At 43.9% G+C, this 22,302-nt stretch overlaps 1 protein-coding gene across 1 annotated transcript in view; it reads right to left on the bottom strand.

Moving 5' to 3' along the window:
* Positions 1-22,302, bottom strand: part of DOCK2 (dedicator of cytokinesis 2) — a 418,212-nt gene that overhangs the window by 332,631 nt on the left and 63,279 nt on the right. Inside the window, exons 15-22 of the mRNA XM_036849002.1 lie at positions 20,987-21,085; positions 18,896-18,968; positions 18,680-18,783; positions 16,731-16,914; positions 16,471-16,568; positions 14,729-14,818; positions 13,585-13,685; positions 12,635-12,769 (exon numbers count right to left, since the gene is read on the bottom strand). Of these exons, the coding sequence (XP_036704897.1) occupies positions 12,635-12,769; positions 13,585-13,685; positions 14,729-14,818; positions 16,471-16,568; positions 16,731-16,914; positions 18,680-18,783; positions 18,896-18,968; positions 20,987-21,085 (884 nt within the window). The remainder of the gene's footprint in view (positions 1-12,634; positions 12,770-13,584; positions 13,686-14,728; positions 14,819-16,470; positions 16,569-16,730; positions 16,915-18,679; positions 18,784-18,895; positions 18,969-20,986; positions 21,086-22,302) is intronic.

Raw genomic sequence — 22,302 nt, forward strand, 5'->3', positions numbered from 1 at the left:
TGGGTTCGATTCCCTGGTCCGGGAAGATCCCACATGCCACGGAGCAACTAAGCCCGTGGGCCACAACTACTGAGCCTGCGCTCTAGAGCCCATGAGCCACAACTACTGAGCCTGAGTGCCACAACTACTGAAGCCCGTGCGCCTAGAGCCTGTGCTCTGCAACAAGAGAAGCCACTGCAATGAGAAGCCCACGCACCGCAACGAAGAGAAGCCCCCACTCACCGCAACTAGAGAAAGCCCGAGCGTAGCAGCAAAGACCCAATGCAGCCAAAAATAACTAATTAATTAATTAAACGTCACTTCATCAGAATCCTCACAATAACACTGTGAAGTAATCCCAACTTTAGATGAGAAAACTGAGGCACAGAGGTTAGGTCACTTGCCCACAATTATACAGGTAGTTACTGGGATTATTCACCGCTGTACTGGACAACCTATCTCAACTACTTGCTTAATTCCCTTACAGGCATTTATCATGGTTTGCAACGACTTGGTGTATTTGTTTATTTTATTTGTTTTCCCCCGCAGTATTGTATAAGGGAAGCATGAGGGCAGGGCTACATCTGCCTTGTTCACTGCGGTATCCTAGCATAGACCTTCCAAATAGTAAGACTCAAAAATGTTTACTGAATGAATGAATGAACAAACGAATTGAACTGAACTCATATGTCTTTGCGACTACATTAGGAGAGTAAATCTGAGATACAGAGGAGCTAGTTTGGAGATTTGAAGGACAGTGACCGTATGTGCCCCATAACTAAGTCCTTTTTAATTTTCCATCCACCCCAAAGACACAATAAGACACAAGCCCAACAACTGAGTAATGTATTATTAATACTTCCTAATAAGGAAACAAATTCTGCTTCAGGGCGATGCCTGCCTCAAGTGCATCTGAAGTGGATCACAAAGTACATCTAGTCAGCCTGATGCAGTTCAGCATCCCTGACCATTAGGTTAGCTTGGTGAATTTCACCCCTCTGGCAAACTAGACCCTTTATTATCCTGCATGTCCATATTAAGTTACAGGGGATTTGCAAACACGTATCCTAAATCTACCTATTTATTCAGTAAACTGATCTCCCACCCAAGTCATTCTCTGAGGAATTGTCAACCTAGGCATTTGACAGAAAGTTATTTTTGTGCAAAGGCAAAGATTCTACCAGCAAGCTAGCCCCAGACTTCTAACAAGGAGTTAACAAGGAAAGGAAATCGGCTACTGCTTCAACCTGAAAGAATGAATACCTTGTGTCCTCGGTGGCTTTTCCCTTAACTATCTATAGCATCTTGTTCTGCAAAATTAAGCCATTTAAAGGGACAATGGAGGCAAACAAGACCAGCATTTTGCACTTTGCTGTAAGCACAGTATGAGATAGGAAACAACTGGCTCAGCTTCTGAGGGATGGTGGGGGGTAAGCCAGTCTTGGATTATACCCTGGCAAAGAACAATCCACAATGTAAGCAATTCATGTGCATATGATGGGAAATCAATCATCAAAGCCTGATCCCTCTGCCCCCGGATGGCCTGCTGTTTGGATACTAGGAAAGATGCTAAACTCTGGGAAAGGGCTGGCTGATTCACCAAAGATCTAATTGTGAAATATCCTGCTCCTGATCAGTTTTCAGTTCCCAGGACCTCACTGCAACAGTGAATACTGCTGACATTCCCTCTCGGAAATGCTCCCCTTCCTGGGTCCTGTAATGCCAGTCCTTCCTGCTTCCTCTCCTATATCTCCAATCCTCCCTCCCTGGGACTCTACCCTCATCCATCTCTCCAACATGCGAATCTCCTGCATTCCATTCTGAGTTTTATAGCACTGCTCACCTTGTGCTACCGCTTCAAATACATCCTCTTTCTACCAAAGGAGATCAATTTCTACCAAAGCCATATCTCCATTCTCCACTCCCCTGAACTCCGAATCTGTATCTAACCGCCTGCTGTGCATTTCCATCCGGCTACGCCAGTAAACACCTGCAGCATCACGTGTCCCAAACACATCATCTCCCCCCCAAAACCTGCTCCTCCCCTCACTCATCATGCTGATGAGCAATACCTGATAAAAGTGGACCACCAAGTTCAGGGTCAGATCAGCCAACTGGCCCCCTCCATCAATTCCACTCCCACATTCAATTAGTTTGGGCAATCCTGCCATCTATAAACCCTCAGCTTCTTACTTTCCTTCTTCTCCAGCCCCACCGTGACTACCTCAGTTCAAGTCCTCCTGCCTGGATTACTGCAGTAGCTTCGTTATTGATCTCCTGCCTCCCCTCCTCCGTCTCCCACATACTAACCTTACTTCTGCACTAATCATTCTAAAACATGAATCTAATCATGTTAATCCCCTGCTTTAGAACTTCAATGGCTCCCCACTGCCAAAAGAAGGGGTTTCCAGAACTGCTCCTATGAGAAAAAAAAAATTTTAAGTATGATTCTCAACAGATGCTTATTTATATATAAATTATATCCATGTACTATTCTAAGTCAAATGTTTATAAAGTTTAGTTTCTTCATCTTAGGACAAAATGAAGAAATTTTAATATTTTTGTCTGATCCCAGTAGATTAGTTTGTACCTCTGCTGGGGTATTCACTCTGTGCTCTGAGGATGGAGGGTAGCATCTATGCCAATATCCCCCAGCACAGAGGATGACGTCAAACTCCTTGGTCTGGCCTTCAAGGTGTTTCACAATCTAGCTCCAACTCCCCTCTTCAAACACCTTGTCACTCCTCCACCACCACAGCTGCACCCACTAGCGACTGTTCCATAAAAGTGCCATTCATGGGCAAGCACAAGACAGCACAAAGAGCTGAGGCTTTGATGTCAGATCCCTCCCTGCCAACATCTAACTGTGTGACCTAAAGTCACTTTCTGCACCTCTCTGGGTCTCAATTTCCCCTTCTGTAAAGTGAACATAAAATGAATATAATAATACCTATACTTTGCAGGGCTGTCGTGAGTATTAAGTGAGGTAGAGCAAAAAGTGAAACAGGGCGCCATGCAAAGAGGAGAGGCTTTTACAAATGGTACCTCAGAGTAAGTTCTATATCATATGTTGTCCCCTCTACTTGGAATTCCCGGTTCTCTTTCCTTCCGTGGCCAGGCTTCTTAAATACCTTTCAATGTCTAGTGTAAAAGATCTCCTCCTCTGAGAAGAATGACTGATCCTCCCGAGGCGAGTCTGTCATTCAAACCTGTCTGCCCCCGGGGACCATCTGTAAGCCTCCACTGAGTCATATCACTGATCACTGCTTATCCCAGGCATGCTGGCATTTGACTGCTGGCATGCGTGTCTTTCTTGCCCACTAAACTGCCACTGCTTGAGGAAGTCTGACATTAATTTCAGAGTTCCCAGCACTTAACAAAATCCCTAGCACATAACAGGTGCTCAATAATAGTTTATCAGTATTTCCATATGCAAAGGGGAAAGAGGACTGTTTAAAAGTGCACGTATATGCACAATTTCATGTTATAATAAGGACGACTTACTTAATGATTTACAAAGTGCTTTCACATATGTTTGTAAGAAACAGGTTGTTACCTCCCCCTCTGCCCTGTAGCAACTCATAAAATAGATAATAACTTAGAGAAAAGTAACTGTTTGACTATATCCCTTTGATGAGTTTTCTCTTCCATCCTGATCCGATGCCAAGTTAATGTTATCATAAAATAATTCCATTAAGTGCAATTGTGCAGTTTACTGAGCCATTACTGTCATCAAAAAGTGAAATTACATTCAAAGCCGGAAACAGAGGCTTACCCAGGAATAAGTGTCATTAACATGGCAAACAAATTACATGCAGGAGAAACAGAAATAGCAATATGACCGGAATTCCAACCCATCCTCGGCATAACCAGATGATTACATTTTAATATTTATTCATACATGAACAGTGAAAACAAATCACACTGGCAAGTACCTTCGAGTTAAATTCATATTTGTTCAAAAAGGCAGAGGCTTATGTATTCTCTCTGACTGCAGGCTACACTGGGCATGCCTGAGCTTTATGCAGACAACCTTGCTGCCTAACATATGCATGACCTGCAGGATAAACTAGTATATAATATTTACATAAGAAGAAACTGAACTGGTGGAAAGATGAGGTGGAGGCCAGGGGAGGGAGGGCAGGACGGGGAGAATAAAGCAAGATGCACAATAAAAAGGCAAAAGTGAGCATCAGAGAGCATCAAATCATCTGATGCTGAAGGCAATTAGAGAAAGGGCAATGATGTCTGGCCCTGGGTGACCAGAGCCAGACTGGGGGTGTCTGCTGGAGGCGAGAACCGCGGTCCTTGGAGCCTGTGTTAATGGAGTGGCAGCCCCAGTGCAGGCGGATGACACTGTGCACGCGTGGCCAGCCTTCCCAGGCCCCGGGTGAGGGCGGGGGAGCAGGAGGACCCCTGGAGATGCTGCTGCTCCCACTAGGATACCGAGTGCATCCCTCTTTCCCCGACCAGTGACTTGTTTCCAAGGGGTGTGAGCTCACCTGGACCGGCCCCATGTCAGCTTGTCTTTGTTCATTTCTTGGGAGGATATGAGGACAAAGTCACTGTTGCCGGGACAGCTTTGCCACGCTGGCGAGGACGCCCTTCCTGGCAACTCCTGCTCCAAGTCATCATTCTCTTCCCTGAAGTCCTACTGTGCTTCGGGATGGATGGCAGCACCTAAACCCACACAGCCTCGCACCTCTCAGCAGCCCCAGCAGCGCCCAGCAAGTGGACCCTTCCAGCTGGAGTTGCTCCCTCTCAGGACAGCCCCTCCTCTCGGCCAGCCAGGTTCACGCTTGCACAGCCTGGAAAAAGGGCCAGTTCTCAAATCTGCTTAATCAGGTGAGGTAGAATGCGAAGCTTGCTCTACTGGGTCTTAGCTGTGTGACCTTTGAGCTTGAATTGAAGCCTCAGCCTCCTCATTTGTGAAAGGGGGATAGAAGTGCTGTCCCACTGCTTACTGAAGGAGCGCCTACTGTGTGCTGGGTGCTGTCCTCAGCGCTTGGAATGCAGCACGAAATAGTCAAAGACTCCTGTCCTCGTGGAGCTGACATTCTAGCAGGGAGAGCGCTAGAATGTCACAGCTTATTATCGTATGTTAACATGTGATTAGTTCCATGGGGAGGAAAAATGACAGAAAGCAGAGTGAACGGGAGGGCAATCAGAAGTGCCAGGGTCCAGGTGACAGGCCCAGGCTGCTCTCTGGGAAAGGCTGGATGCTGCCTTAGGCCCCCTTCCAGCCCCTCCTCCCCGACTCACGCACACAGGCACCTACCACACCCTGGTCGGCTTGTTCCTCACCACATACAGGGAGGGGGAGACCAACCCCTTAGGGTCTGTTGAAATACGAAGAAAAATGTGTGATCAGGAGCATGACTCCTGTGCTGGGCTCTTGGGCCCACTTCAGTCTGTCTGTCTCAAATCTAGGTATTTTTGCTTCAATTTTATTTTAAGAAAACATAACAAAAATCTGCACTAATTTACCTGGTTTCGTAGGAAAACTTTTTATTTTTTACATTTTTTGGTGTCCGTTTGTATTGAATAATTTGCTACATTTGTCAAATGTAAGAGGTATACAGAATATATGTATATTTCTAACATGAAAAACGTAATTTTTTTCTTCTCAAGATTTTTTCTTAAGAGGAGAGAAAGATATTTTTTCAGGAAAAACAAACTTTAAAATAAAAGAAGAGGAGAATAAAATCTATTTCTCCCCTTTCCCCAACCTCTGTCTACCCCTCTTTCCCAGGAACAAATCAAAAGGTGGATCGTCTTGTAAAGAACGTAAACTTTTAGTCCAGAATGATGTCTTTTTCTCAATGCAGTGAGCTGTAGATTCTCTAGTTTGACCCCTGGGGGTGGGAAGGGGGGCACTGAGGCAACATGGAGAGGAGCTCGTGGGGGAGCAGGGTAATGAATTTGCTTTCTTTAGTGAAGGAGGAATACAATCAAGCATTTTGTATTCAGAATGTTGTGCAATATTTTGGAATGGAACATTGGTGTGTTTAGAGATTTAGTTTAAAAACAAAACAAAAAGATTGATCAAATCTGTACAGTTTATATTGTTCCAGATTTTTTTAAGTTTGTATTAAAAGCATGATATATAATAACAAAAAAACAAACCAAAAAAAGAAGTGCCAGGGGCAGGGGTTGCCACTGTACATAAGGGAATGAAGGAGAAGTCTGAATAAAGCTGTAAAAGAGGCGAGTGGGTGAGCAAGCAGTTGTCTGGGAAAGGGTGCGAAGGCCCTGCATTGGGAACTTGAGTCACAGCAAGGAGGCCTGTGAGGCCGGCACAGAGTGAGAGAGGAGTAGGAGGAGGTGAAGTCAGGAGATGAGGTTCTCCACCGCATTTCTGTGAAGGCTGATGGAGATCATGAGTGAAACGCACTTAGCAGGACATCATAACCGTGGGCACTCGCTATGTGACAGGCACTGTGCCACATGCCTGATGTCCATTAGCTCAGTGAGTCTGCACAACCACCCTGCAAGGGTTGTTCCGTACTTGCCTGTTTTACACACAAGGAAACTGAGCTTTGGGCAGATTATTTAATCTGCCCAAGGTCATAAACCTTCGTAACTGGTAATGATAGGATTCAAAGGCAGAATTCAAATCCAAGTAGCCTAGCTCCAGAGACAATGCCTTTACCCCCTGAGCTGACTGACTCGCAAGCAAAAGATGTGGATGAGCGTGGTGAAGGAGAAGCGTGTGACGGCAGAGCAGCCCCAGGAGAGGGATAACATGGAGAAGGCGGGGGAAGCAAGAACTAAGCAGGTCTGTAACAAGAGCAGAAGGCCTGAGGCCAAAGAAAAGACAGGCAGAGCAAGCAGGGAACAGAGGGAGAGCTGGGTACACAGCTGCTTGGGCCACAGGGGCCTGACCACACACACAGGGGAAGTGGGAGCCACAGACAAAAGCAGGGCCCATGCAGTGGGCCAGCAGCAGACCCAGGTGAATTCATGGAGCCATAAAAATTCCCTACATTGAGATCCTCTAAATGCACAGACACCTGGGTAAAGGTGTCCCGTCCTCCTAAAAAACAGAGAGCAAGAAATGTTTTGTATAGCATGAACAGTAAGCTAGACTGTGAGCATGAATCAAGACACTAAAATTTTCTCTTTCTAACCTGAGTTTTTGAAACAAGTACCCTTTCTGTCTCTCCTAGGTGAAAACATAACAGCTAACAGATTTATTTTGCTCACGGAATAAATATCAGACACTACATGGAAACTCTGTACATATAATCTCATTTCATCATCAAAACACTAAATGCTGGTTTATCCTCATTCATGGGTGGGGAAACTGAGGCTCAGAGAGGTTAAGTCACTAAGCCAGGTGCTCACAGGGACAGGAAGTGTCCAGTGTGAGCACTGAGCCAACACTGTCCAGTACAGTGTGAACATAACCATGTCCCACACTATCCCCTATACTCCAGCCTACGGCAGCACCAAGATTTACAAGGAACACAGACAAGCAGGAGCAAACGCTATCATGGCGGAACAGAGCTCTGGATCTTCTCTCATTCGGTAAGTCATCCTTACAGAAGCTCTGCAGTCTCATTACTATGTGCCTGGCCAGCAGGAAGGGGAGCTCTTCCTGGAGTGTCCACCACGTGGATCAGGGAAGCATGGACTACCACAGACTCTGAGTAATTCCACAGGCTCAGAAATCCTGGGGACCAGCTCAGCTGGTTGTCTGAGGTTCAGGATAAAAGGCACTGCAAGGGGGTTTGTAAAGAAACTCAGTGCCTACAACATAATCACTTCGGCTCCTTCTCAATGTTCCTCACTATGCTCTATACCTCCAAGGGGCTCAGTCAATCTAGAAAAGCCCAGTGGATACTGGTCATATTTATGGCCACTCAGCATCTTTTGGACTCACTTCCTACAATTTAGAATTCCCCATGTTTTGAAGCCTGCCTCCCTATGACAGAAGCTCAAACCTGCTCTGCCAGCTTCCATTGCAACTATGGCACAGGCATGTGCCCAGAGACACCTGTCCAGACTTTGACTCAGGAGCTACTGACATAAGAAGAGGGGACAGGAAAATCATTTTCTTTGGCTATGTGACAGAAATGAGTAATCCTTACAAAAATTCCAATCCCATACAAAATAAATGCACAGAAATCTCTTGAATTTCTATACACTAATGACGAAAAATCTGAAAGAGAAATTAAGGAAACATTCCCATTTACCACTGTAACAAAAAGAATAAAATACCTAGGAAAAAACTGACCTAAGGAGACAAAAGACCTGTGTGCAGAAAATTATAAGACCCTGATGAAAGAAATTAAAGGTGATACAAACAGATGGAGAGATATACCATGTTCTTGGATTGGAAGAATCAACATTGTGAAAATGACTATACTACCCAAAGAAATCTACAGATTCATTGCAATCGCTATCAAACAACCAATGGCATTTTTCACAGAACTAGAACAAAAAATTTCACAATTTGTATGGAAACACAAAAAACCCTGAATAGCCAAAGCAATCTTGAAAAAGAAAAACGGAGCTGGAAGAATCAGGCTCCCTGGCTTCAAACTATACTACAAAGCTACAGTAATCAAGACAGCATGGTACTGGCACAAAAACAGAAATATAGATCAATGGAACAGGATAGAAAGCCCAGAGATAAACCCACGCACATATGGTCACCTTATCTTTGATAAAGGAGGCAAGAGTATACAGTGGAGAAAAGACAGTCTCTTCAATAAGTGGTGCTGGGAAAACTGGACAGCTACATGGAAAAGAATGAAATTAGAACGCTCCCTAACACCATACACACAAAAAAACTCAAAATGGATTAAAGACCTAAATGTAAGGCCAGACACTATCAAACTCTTAGGGGAAAACATAGGCAGAGCACTCTATGACATAAATCACAGCAAGATCCTTTTTGACCCACCTCCTAGAGAAAGGGAAATAAAAACAAAAATAAACAAATGGGACCTAATGAAACTTAAAAGCTTTTGCACAGCAAAGGAAACCATAAACAAGATGAAAAGACAACCCTCAGAATGGGAGAAAATATTTGCAAATGAAGCAACTGACAAAGGAATAATCTCCAAAATTTACAAGCAGCTCATGTAGCTCAATATCAAAAAATCAAACAACCCAATCCAAAAATGGGCAGAAGACCTAAATAGACATTTCTCCAAAGAAGATATACAGATTGCCAACAAACACATGAAAGGATGTTCACCATCACTAATCATTAGAGAAATGCAAATCAAAACTACAATGAGGTATCACCTCACACCGGTGAGAATGGGCATCATCAGAAAAACCTAGAAAAAATAAATGCTGGAGAGGGTGTGGAGAAAAGGGAACCCTCTTGCACTGTTGGTGGGAACGTAAATTGATACAGCCACTATGGAGAAAAGTATGGAGGTTCCTTAAAAAACTAAAAATAGAACTACCATATGATCCAGCAATCCCACTACCGGGCAGATACCCTGAGAAAACCATAATTCAAAAAGAGTCATGTACCACAACGTTCATTGCAGCCCTATTTACAGTAGCCAGGACATGGAAGCAACCTAAGTGTCCATCAACAGATGAATGGATAAAGAAGATGTGGCACAGATATACAATGGAATATTACTCAGCCATAAAAAGAAACAAAATTGAGTTATTTGTAGTGAGGTGGATGGACCTAGAGTCTGTCATACAGAGTGAAGTAAGTCAGAAAGAGAAAAACAAATACCGTATGCTAACATATATATGGAATCTAAAGGAAAAATGGTTCTGAAGAACCTAGGGGCAGAACAGGAATAAAAACACAGATGTAGAGAATGGACTTGAGGACACAGGGATGGGGAAGGGTAAGCTGGGGCAAAGTGAGAGAGTGGTATGGACATATATACACTACCAAATGTAAAACAGATAGCTAGTGGGAAGCAGCCGCATAGCACAGGGAGATCAGCTCGGTGCTCTGTGACCACCTAGAGGGGTGGGATAGGGAGGGAGGGAGGGAGACACAAGAGGGAGGGGATATGGGGATACATGTATACGTAGAGCTGATTCACTTTGTTATATAGCAGAAACTAGCACACCATTGTAAAGCAATCATACTCCAATAAAGATGTTAAAAAAAAAAAGTTCCAATCCTTCTCAACAAGTTTTCTTCCTCTCTTACCCGACTGCATCCTGCATGTTGATACAGGAAAATCCCTAGCGCTTGTAAATGCTCATGTGCAGCATGCACAAAGAAAAAATGGCAGGGAACAATTAATGGGAGCTGGATCAGCTGTAACTATGCACACGAGGAAAGACAAAGGAATAACAGGAAATGGAAACACAATACCAGACACAACAAGCTCCCAAAGCAATAATTATATTACAATTTCCCACCAGCTGGCTTAGAAATCTCAAAGCACTGAAACGTCCATCTTCCATTCCCAAGTAAAATGCCCTTCTAGTTTGGGGAAATACTACCATCACTTCCCAATGTCCCTGAGGCTCCACTGAAGAGAACCCATTGTGAAAGATTCTAGAATGAACAAGACCTACTACCTTCCCTCGGCATGAGGTCCTAGACACTCCTTGCAGGTCAGCCTATATTTCTGATGATGAGAAAGGATTCAAGATTATGTCTAGATTACCTTCGAGACATCTCCTCTGACCAAATGGCTTCTCCTAGCCCCCAGAATGCACTTCATCCAACAAGCGTTCTTGAGTGTCAGTGATGTTCTATTATGCTATGCTGAGGGTACATAAGAGAATAACAGATTATCCTACTCCTTACGAAGCCAAAACTCACTTAGAGTTCCAGCAGCACTGAATTTATACTGAATGAAGAGCTGGGGGCTCTGCAAGATGACATGCCTTCAGGTAGAAAAGAAGAAAGCAAATGTACAAATGCTCTTTGTTCCAGAGGAGGAAAGAGACGAAAACTAAGAGAGGTAAGACAAGGAGGAAGGAAGGAAGGAAGGAAAGGAAGAGAGGGAGGGAGGGAGGAAGGAAAGAAATAAGGAATGGGGGGAGGGAGGGAAGAGAAATAAATTAAAAGGACAAATTGAGGCATAAGATAGGATACATGGAAAAGATATGTTCTTGTAGATCTGAAGTTCTCGCTTGGAGATGGGATAAGATATCATTGCCTAATCTGGAATTACAACGTTTGAATCCTTGAACCTCTCCAAGAGTTCAACTCTTAGGAAGACCCATAATTGTCTCTTACTGGTTTTCAAATAATTCACATATTCTTTCAAGTTCAAGAATACTCCTAAGACTTCAATACACAGTCTCTGCCTTGACTATCTGACAAAACAGAGGAATCGAAACAGATATTTCACTTGTAGAATAGCCTAAGTGACATATGTTTTGTGACATGGTTCAAGACACTCATCTCTTTCTATTCATCAACTGAAATATCAAAGAATTCTCCTACAAAGGAGAATCTCAAATAATTACCCATTTCAGCTGCCTTTGAGTATGAAGCTTTCATAACTCATCCAATGTCTTGATCAGAATGATGATTTACGGACTTCTACTTTTTTTTTTTTTGAGAAACCACCCCTTCAAGTAAACAAGTTCATACCATAAGTTGCTGACCTGACCCATGGCTCCAGAGGTGAACATGTGACCATAAGTACACAATCTGCATATTCATTCTCCTGGTCACACTGTTTAAGACCTTAGCACATGACCCAAGGTAGTTCTTGGCATAGGATTTTGGTCGAACAACAGGGAACCTAGAGTTGCTTAAGCTAGTAGAATATGAATCTGAGTTTCCCAGTGGCTTCCCCATTGGAAAACTTGCCTCAGAAGGCAGCCAACAAAAGGAAAGCAGAGCCAAGATCTAGAGAGACAGAGACTATCCGAATGACACTAAGCATCTGGATCCAGCCGTACCGAAGGCCAACTACCCCCAAGATTTTTCAATAATGAGAAATAAAATAAAGTCCTATTTCCCCCTGAGTCAGCTTGAGTTGCATGCTCTTCCTTTGCACCGATAAGAATCCGGACAATACATTTCCTGTATGCTTCTTCTTATTTCCCATCACACACAACCAACCTGGTCACACACACAACCAATTCCCTGCCTAACTTTGCCTTGTAGCCAGGAGACACATAAATTGTTATTTTGCAGGTTGCATTGGAATGACTCCACCTCTAAAGCCTTTTAAACGGGTATCTAACCTCTGTGATGCTGACCATCGAATATCAAATCTCGCAGGTGCTCTAACATGTCAGCTCACTTTTTGGCCACTAGGATTTCACGGACAGGCGGATCAGCTGCAAATATCCGCTCATCTGTCATGTGCATTTTCCTAGAGCCAAATAAATGTCAAATTCTCTGAGTTCTGCTTCCCCATCCCCATGGAATATAGATTCCTGGAAGGTTTTCACCATATCTCAAATCAAATGAAGAATGTTAGATGAAATGCAGAAGAGCCTCAAATCACAAATCATAGTCACTGGAGGAGACATAACTCTTCAACATATGAAGATTCCTTCTTTTTTTCCCCAAATGAACTTGGAACAATTATTACCTATTCATAACTCTCTAAGTTGGATTTTTAAGCTGTTTTTGATCAGCAGCTGGTTATAATTTTGTAAAAGAGTTTCTCCAATGGCACAAATACTGCTGTACCCCAGAGGAATTGCAGAGCTAATCAATCACTCTTACATAACTAGTACTCACTGTGAAAATAATGTCCTTGACCGAACAATGAACTTGAACACATATTCCAAAGCTTTCAGCGTTCTTAAAATTGGCTCACATTGCTCTCCTCTGCTGGAGGTATCCAAGTAAGTCTTCAGCACCATCATCAATTTCCTGAATAAGGGATTATGTTTTCAAAATACATCTCTTTTCAGCCCACAGCATGGTAATTAATTTGTTTACTAAATTATAAGGCATTCAATCAAAGGTTAGAGGTGATGGTATAGCCAAGCTCACTTACTGATTTACACCATAAAAATAACTCTGCTTAAAAATATATGTTTAATACAGGGAGTGAATAAGTATTTCCTGTCCATAAAAAGCCAGCAAAGGAAAAAGTAGTGAGAAAAAAATCTTTTGACTGGGAAAACTAGTCACAATGAGGATGTGAGGGGGGATGATGTGGTGACAATGTTCTTTTCAGCTTTTTCTTCCCACAGAAAATGTTCTTGTAATATCATGGAACTCCGTTGCCTGGAAACTTACCATGTTTCTTTATTACCAGCAAGGTAGACTTTGAACTACTTGGCCTGCTTTTCCAGGTCCCTTCACAAACAGGACTCCACCAAGTTTTCCAGCATCATCTCTGATCTCTAACCCTCAAGCTGTACTGAGCTACTTGTCATATGCACTTCCTTCTCTCTAGCCTTTGAATCCCAGTGTGTATCACAAGTAGCTGTTCAATAAATGATAGCTGACTGACTAAATGAATGAACGAACGAGCAAACACTTCCATGTACTTCTACCACCATAAAATATTCATACCAACCTATGAGTTTGCATATTTTTATTTAATCCAAATAACACAGCCAGATTGGGTTTTGTCAAAAAAGGTAGAAATCACACAGGCTGGTGACAAAAAGAAACTACTCAAGTTTTTGTGACCTAGGCATCCTGGCAGGGCAAGTAGGAAGTACACAGTTACTTACTTGTAAGCTAGGGTAGCACTGAAATGCTGTTGAATGTAAGCCTCCAGAACGGTGTTGAAATGCTGGAATTTCCGGTCAGCAATGAGTCCTATTATGTAGATCTTGAGGAAGAAGCAAGGAATCAGTGTTTTGTGGGCGGACCCCGGACAGGAAGCTGTATTCACGTGGCATAACTGAATCCCTATCAAATTCTTTTGCCCAGGAATTAGGTCACTAATATAGCTTCAGTCCTTTTCGTTAAGGTAGTACCTCTACTCAAAAGTATTTCATTTAGTATGCTACCGGGTTTCATGGTCAGATAAGCTTGAGAAATCTCAAGTTATCAACCTTAGACTGCCTTCTTTATTGCAGGCCTTAGAGTCTTCCATATGCTTACGTGCATTGTAAATCTCCAAGAGAGTCATGCAATGGTCAGCACTTCCCTAAGTTCTTTAATCAAAGGATCTTTTTGTCAGGAAGCATATTTCCTTAGACACAGCTTTCTAGGAGGCCCTATTGGGAAGCAGTGGATTAAGTCACAGCTGTCTCCAAGTAAGCTCTTTAAAAATGTAAATGTCACTGACACAAAGGGTTGACACATTCATACTTTATTGGTCACTGATATCTTAATGCAGATTTTTTTAAATGTTTATTTTGACATGACATTGAGAAGATGTGAGTTGGGACCACAAGAGGAAGAACAGACCATTTTGAAAGGTGGAAAGGAGACAGATCTGGCTGGTGTACCACCCACTCTAAAATGTTCTGGGTGGGCAGGAGGAGTGTAACAACTGCTGAGTTGGAGACTGAGCAGGAAGAAGGTAAACATTTTGGGTGCTTTACAACCTGGCCAAGGACTCACTCCCCGCATTCATGGAAAGCCAAAGCGACTATTCACGGTATCCAGCTTCATGTACTTTCAACCAGGGCCAATCCACCATCAGCACTTAAACACTCCCCTTTTCATCACCCTGCCCATGCTTTCAAATGAACTCGAAGCAAACGAAGGGAAACAGCAACTTGTTCATTGGTCTGGTTGCCAAATGTTACAATGCCTCCAAAAAATTCATGAAAAGGGCCATGTGGGCCATAAGTTCTCCGTGTTCTCACAGTGAGACACACGTTAATGCCTAATGTCACTAAACACTGGCCCCCTCTCTCTTACCAAAGCATCAAAGACGAGGATGTCATACTCATTACTTTGAGAATGTTCCATCATGATGTTGAAGAGGGCATCCAGAGTATCCTGGAGAAACTGGGCAAAATAATGAAGGTCTTGTAAGAAAGAGTGTAGGTGACCCAGCAGTCCCACTCATCAGTGTTTACCCAAGAGAATGAGGGCACACATCCACCATGTGCCATGTTCAGGAGGGCCAGGTACTTTACTCACAAGAGCCAGAACCTGGAGCAACCCAGTTGTCCATCTTCAGCTGAGTGGATAAGTAGAGGGTGGCATTTCCACATTATAGAATACTCCACGGCAATAAAAAAAGAGCAAACTACTTCAACGTGGAATGATGAATATAACTCTTGTGAGCATTGTGCAGGGTAAGATAAGTCAGACACAGAAATGTTCATTCATTATCACTCTCTTTTTTATGAAATTCAAAAACAGGCAAAAACCCCATCTACTAATGATGGTAGTCAGCTTAGTGGTTACCCCCGAATAGGTTACTGACGGAGAAGCGGTAAGAGGGAACCTACTGCAATGCTAAAAATGTTCTGTACCTTGACCTAGGTGGTGGGTACACAGTTGTGTACATGTGTAAAAATACACTGAACTGTACTCTTAAGATAAGTGCTCCGTACATATGTTACTGTATGTAGAGTATACATCAATAATAATTTTTTTCTAAAAAAAAGAAAAAAAAAGAATGCAAAAGGGAGACAACAGAATTCCCTTTCAGATGACTTTTCCAGGCTGCCAAAGGTGACAGGCCTTATAAAAGGATGTCCGGGGAATTTCCTTGCCATTGTTGAACCAGGTACGTGGGTCAACAGTGCACAGTTAAAGCACTGATCTGGAAATTCGACCATTGCTTCTCCATGTATGGGCAATTAACTAAAATTTGATACCCCTCCCTCCTAAGAGATGGGTCAATATTTCCTATGGTCGAAACACAGAGCTACTACATAAAGATGTTCAATCTCACGGTTTCTAGCTGTACCAGGTTCCCAATGGAAACAAGATCACCAGGACCTCTGGGAAACACTTATCCCAATTCATAGTGCTGGAGAGACAGCTGCTTTCATTAGATCTGCGCTTCAGACGCTATATTCTCCACCACCATGTGGACACAACAATACGTCTGACATTTGCATTGTTTTCTGCTTTCCTTTTCTCATGTCTAATACATAACATTCTCGAAGCAGCAGAAACCAAGAATACTTTTTATTTCTAACAGCAACATGTAGATAATACTAAGAGATCATACTACTATAGCAACTTACAACAACAAAAATAAATAATAGTTACTATTTGTTGAACTTTGTACATTTTCATATGCGTTAGTTCAATTATTGTGCATTATGTGTAAGAGACTTGCTGAGTGATTTTTAAATATTTATCATCTTGAATGCTCACAACCCTGCAAAATATGTCATACTGATAATACTATCACATAAAGTTGGCAAGCAGTTGAACTGGGATCTACACCAAAGTTGATCTATTTCCAGAGACTGAGCACAACCATACTTTTCTCCTGCTCAAGATTCAGCATCACTGAACCACATCATCCCCCAGATTTACCAATAAAGGCTTCTAATGCCGACTTGGGACACTGTATCCCCTTGTCAGAAGCAAAGTTGTCCTATCTCCCTCAGCACTTCATCTCTCCCCTGAAGCCACCCATGATTTAAAGCTCTGTCACTGGTGGATGAATACAGGTAAAATGAAGCCCCACTGACCTTTACTACTTCTTCTCCATCGACAATCTTCAATTTTTCTAAATTCTCCTGTAGCAGTTGTGGCTTCATACGCCACTTCAGCAAACCCAGCAAACCCACTAAAATAGAATCCAGACAAGCAGAATTACTATTACTGGCCTAAACTGTCCATATCAGGACCTCCCCTGGCCTGTCCACACATACATACACACATACACACACACACACACACACACACGCACACACACACACACACACACAGCTATCAATGTTTCCGATACCATTCTGGGTGAGCTTTGTGGAGCACACCAGCGTAGAAATGGAGAATACATCCCGGGAGCTGACAGAGAGCCCCCCGACACTGCTGGAGCTTCGACTCAAGGTAGCCCCCTTGTTTTCCACATGGTGTCGGTAAGAAGGAAGAGTCAGGTAAGCACTGGCGTCCTCCATCTTCTTGCTGTCGCCCTGGAAACAACACCTTGGTTACTTCCCCAAGCCAAGGGTATGCACCCAACGCTACACAGAGTTTGCAGTGACCAGATTACACACTGTAGGTAGAGAGGGTCAGAAACAGTGAGGGACATCATAAGAGGAGCAGTGAACACCAGCTGGGAAGGCAGGGCTCTTTTTCCACAAAATAGGCGAGAACCCAAGGTTACGTTAATGGGAAAGGGGTTGATCACCACCCGAAGGCTCTGTGGACTTCATTAATGGCACAGAGGGAACTGAAGATTCCCAAACAGAATATTTTAATTCATTCTAAGTTTTATAAGACCTTAACACAAACTAAGCCCAGCAGCAGGATAAGGAATCAGCTTAAAGAAGAAGTTAGCAGCAAAGGCACTAGATTCTGAAAGTGATGGTATTTAGACCCTGTTCTACCATTCACATGCCTGTGTCATTTTGGATACATTCCTTGGTCTCTCTGTGTCTTGTTCTTCTCATGATTAAACTGAGAATTAATCATATTACCTACTTCTAGAAATTTGGAGCAGACTAGATGGCATAATGCATATAGAACATTTAGTAAAATGACAGACACGTAAGTCCCTTGGCATGCTGAAATGAATGACTAGAGGTAGGCATTACAGCCGTCAACATTTACTGAGCCCTTACTCTGCACTAGATGCTGCACTAAGTGCTTTATATGCCTTAGTTCATGTCATTTAAGCCTCACAACAGTCGTTACTGTTGTGGATACTGTTATCATCTCCAGTTTACAGATGAGGAAACTGAGGCTTAAGGAGGGTGACTAAATTGAAAACTGACTGCAACTGGGACTCTGCCCCCAATGAGTTCACAATCTTTTAAACCAAGAACTACCTTGATGCGTCAAAAATGAGAAAACAGAGCCTGTACAGAAGGGAAAGGGGTGTCCTGGAAAAGCCAAAGAGACTCAGAGAAGAGTACCATGTTGTGAAGCTTTGATGAGGCTGTGTTTGGCATGCAGACCACAGGCAAAAGGGCAACTCCAACCTCCAATGCTGAGAAAGTCAAGGGCAAGGGTTTGATCCCTGTGCTGGCCACTGAGGCTTGCCCTGTTTCACAGCCATACCCTTCGCCTCCAGCCAGGGGCTAGCTAGAGACACGCCACTGTCACAGGAGTGGTTGTGGGAAAGCATGCATATAAGATCAGGAAAATACTTCCCCACTTCTAGAGAACAGTGCAAGTCTCATGACGTAAAAATAACAGCAGCTGCTATCTATACTCTTTTACATGGTCCTTTCGTGTGGCTCATCTTATGGTCATAAACATGGCCATCACCACTTAAGGAAAAGGAAACTGAGACTCAGCAAGACATGTGAGATGACTCCAATTTAGTCAACAGCAGGATCGGGACCCTAAATTGTGATATTTTTTCCATTAGCTACAGTGAGGAATCTCTCAAATATTTCTTGCTGGTCTTCTGTACATCCCACAGGTGTCTTAACAGAGTCAAAGCCCACTCTGTATGTAACGATAACCTTCCATTTACTGAGAATTCCATGTACCCATCAATGTCATGTTTACATGCACTGACTCATATAATCCTCACAATTACTCACTGAGGGCTCACAGATGAGGACACGGAGGCCCAGAGAAGTTAAGACTTTGTACAAGGCCTCACAGCTGGGAAGCCCCTATGTGTGTGACTCTGGGGTCCCTGCCCTTAATTACCAAGCCATCCTGCCATCTCCCCTTCACTTCCTGCATGCTCCCCACTGCAGAGTTAATCCCAGCTCATGGTACCTTTAGGACAACCAAGTCGTGGCATCCGTCATGCAGAGTGGTCCCATCTTCCTTCATCAACTTCACATAGGACATGGCAAAGTTCTTTTCTCCTTTATCCTTAGCTGAAAATAGCATTGTTGAGGTCAGGAAAAAAAATGATACTTGGGCCACCCAATGATCCCAGCCCTCTCCCCTTAGGGGTTTTGCAGAGATGCCATTTGGTTGGGTACTCACATTCCAGGGATGACCGATGCCGAAACATGAATCGCAGGTGGATCCTCTGCATGTCTTCAATAGGGACGGCCACCTCAGTAGGCAGAAACCAGAGCTCAGGAGACAGTGAGTTAAAGGGCCCTCCCCACTCCACCCCGCCCCCCCCACAAAAGGCAGCCTGACCATTTAACTTCGAGTGCTGCGTGCTGATTTATTACCCAGCCATCAAGCCTGATGAACTGTAAATACATTACATAAGGACTGGCTATGAAGAGAAAATAAAGTACCAAATGTAATCCATTTGGCAAATTGCATTCCCAGCCAATGAAAAGAGATCTGTAAATTATAGGGAGGAAAAATGAATCTCCCCATATTGATATAAAAGTCACATAACTTTAGCGCAGGATTTAATGCACTGCAAACTGCACAGTGCACATTTTCCTTACACACTCCAGGAGTTTGGGCAGTTGCAGCAGGGCTTAGAGAATTAACAATGCCCATTAGGGGGCTTGCTGGGGGACAGTCATTTATGTAAATTAATAAAAATGCTTGAATCCAATCATATTCGGGAAAATCCTAGGCCTCATTCCCATCTTTGGTTGGACACATGTCCAGATGCTTTTTCCTCCAAGGACACTGGGCCAAGACAATTACCCCTTGGTCACCCAGTTTCACTGTCCAGTGAGTGGTCTGCTGTACCCTTGACTGAGGTGCTTTTGGCCTGTCTCTGGACTATCCCACCTCCCAAAGCCCCACAGCAATCCCTGTATTATACAATTCAGGCCCAGACAGAGAAGCTTAGCTACCTGTGAGAAAACCACTCAGATTTTCTGTGGGTACTTTCTACTCCAGAAAATGAAATTTGAGCCTAAATAGGTCCACCACTTGTTTGTGTGTCTCAGAGCACAAGAACTGAGAGTCACATGGGCAGCTGTTGTCCAATTCATTCTTTCACTGCATATTGAATCAATACTATAAGCTACAATCATGTGAAGCACTGGCCATGCTGACGTAAGGCAGAGTCCCACTCAAAGAGCTCATGGCCCGCACAGGGCAACACATAATTATCACCATGTGATGAGGGCTAGCAAAGAGATATAACTGGGGTACAAGAGAGCACAGAGAAGAGGAAACAACCTGGTCCAACAGCTCTCTGACCCCAAAGTTGGGTAGGTCATCATTTTTAAGAGAGTGAGTACAGGGAGACCCACTGAGGAAAACAGGAATATAGGTGACAAGGCAAGAACCACTGAGGTTTGAATAGCTACCTCTGAAAGGGAAGTCTTATGAATATCTTCAGTTTGGGTTCAGAGCACAGAGTGAGTAAAGACTGCTATTAAGGGCTTCCCTGGTGGCACAGTGGTTGAGAATCTGCCTGCTAATGCAGGGGACACGGGTTCGAGCCCTGGTCTGGGAAGATCCCACATGCCGTGGAGCAACTGGGCCCGTGAGCCACAACTACTGAGCCTGCGCGTCTGGAGCCTGTGCTCCGCAACAAGAGAGGCCACAACAGTGAGAGGCCCGCGCACCGCGATGAAGAGTGGCCCCCGCTTGCCGCAACTAGAGGAAGCTCTCGCACAGACACGAGGACCCAACACAGCCAAAAATAAAAAAATTAAAAAAAAAAGACTGCTATTAACTACAAGGCAGAGACATTTGAAGCTGTGATCAAGCTTCACTGTCCACTAAATTAATTCCAAACACCACTTCCAATGCATGATATTCCCTTCTGCTTTAGTGTGACAATCTGGTAATGCAAATATTTGTGGTTAATGCCACTACCATCTGAGGTACCCTCCCAACAGGGTATCTACCAGGCATTAAATAGCCTTTTACAGCCTCACATTTGCTCCTAAGCTCTGTCACTCCTCACCGCTGAGTCAAACGACACAACTTGATGGCTTGGGCACAGTCCACAAGATCATCCGACAATGCCATGGTGGCTTGCTGCTGGGCCGGTGAAGGGTGATCAAGAGAACCGGGCGTTCGCCCACTGGGCCACTACTTCCACTGCCTGACACACCACCAGAGACATGCTAGGCTATTGTTTCAGATCTTAGAGAGTCTTAAGAGTCCCCCAACTATTATCATCATCATTATTATTATTATTACCTTGACTGTTTCCATCCACCGTGGCTGTTTGACTTGATAGTACACGACGGACCGATATTCATTCATAGGTTTGTCCCCAGCTCCCACGCAAATTGCATTCTGACCCAAGAAAAAGGAAAAGAGAGAAAACAGTATAGAGCTGCCATTTTCTATGCTTGGGCAAATTTCGGTCCCGAGGCCAAGGCTGGCCACAGGGCCTGGGGTAACCCTGCCTTCTTTAAGCCTTCTGCCAAGTACCCTTCTACATTACGGATTTATACATGAATGTGCCCGGCCCTGGGAGTGACAGCTGCTTTACTATAGAAATTCTATTACTTGCATTCTGGAAACCACTGGAGCACAGTAGCAGCTGACGTGGCTGCCCTATTGTCAATGGTAACCAGCCTTGGAGTTGCTGCGCGCTGCCAGTCTTATTAATTCTATTTGTTTCCTACATCTGAATTGCACAAAGTTACCAAACAGGCTCAGATCAGCCAAGCAGCAGCTCGTTCTGATGGATTTCTGATGCTAACACACCCAGGTGCCGGAGGGAGCTGGGCAAGGGGAGGGAGCTTGGGTTTCAGACAGACACGTGGGCAGAGGGGGCTAAAGGAGCCCACAGTCGGGGAGCATCTTCCAGGTACCAGGCCCATGCTAAGCACTGGGATACGGGCATGAGTCAGAGAGTAAACCTGACATGAGGGCTCACAGTGTGGTGTAGGAATCATTATATGAGCAGACAAATCACTAGGCAATGTGAAGTGATGACAGATATATGTATCCAGTTGTCCCTTGGTATCCACAGGGGCTTGGTTCCAGGGCCCTCCCTTCCCCACCGATTTAAAAAAAAAAAATCCACAGATGCTCACATCCCTTATATAAAACAGTGTAGTACAGTCGAACTTCTGCATCTGCAGATGCAGAACCTGCAGGTACAGAGGGCTGACTGTATAATACTATGGAGCACAGAGAAAGGACACTTCAGTGTCCCCTGAAGACTCAGGGAATATTTCCTGGAGGTGATGACAGTTGAAGATCTTGAAGAAAGGTTCCAAGTTGGCTTTGAGCAGAAACACAGGACGGACATTCTGAGAGAGAGTGAGCACAGAGCAAGCATACCTACACAGGATATTTATTCTTAAAAAGTCACCCTCAGAGTAACAAGGAATTACCTTGCAATAGAGTATGCCAACCCCTAATTCTATCTCTGTGTTCATTCCTGTTGTTTGGCCCCAAAACAAGATCTAAGGTAGGGTCACTCAGAAGGGGCCTAAGTTCGGTTTTTATACCAGAACAAGAGATTTCAATCTCAAGTCTTCAGAGATCTAGGGACATGA

This window comes from Balaenoptera musculus, chromosome 3, assembly GCF_009873245.2.
Source record: "Balaenoptera musculus isolate JJ_BM4_2016_0621 chromosome 3, mBalMus1.pri.v3, whole genome shotgun sequence".
In the NCBI taxonomy this organism is placed as follows: domain Eukaryota; kingdom Metazoa; phylum Chordata; class Mammalia; order Artiodactyla; family Balaenopteridae; genus Balaenoptera; species Balaenoptera musculus.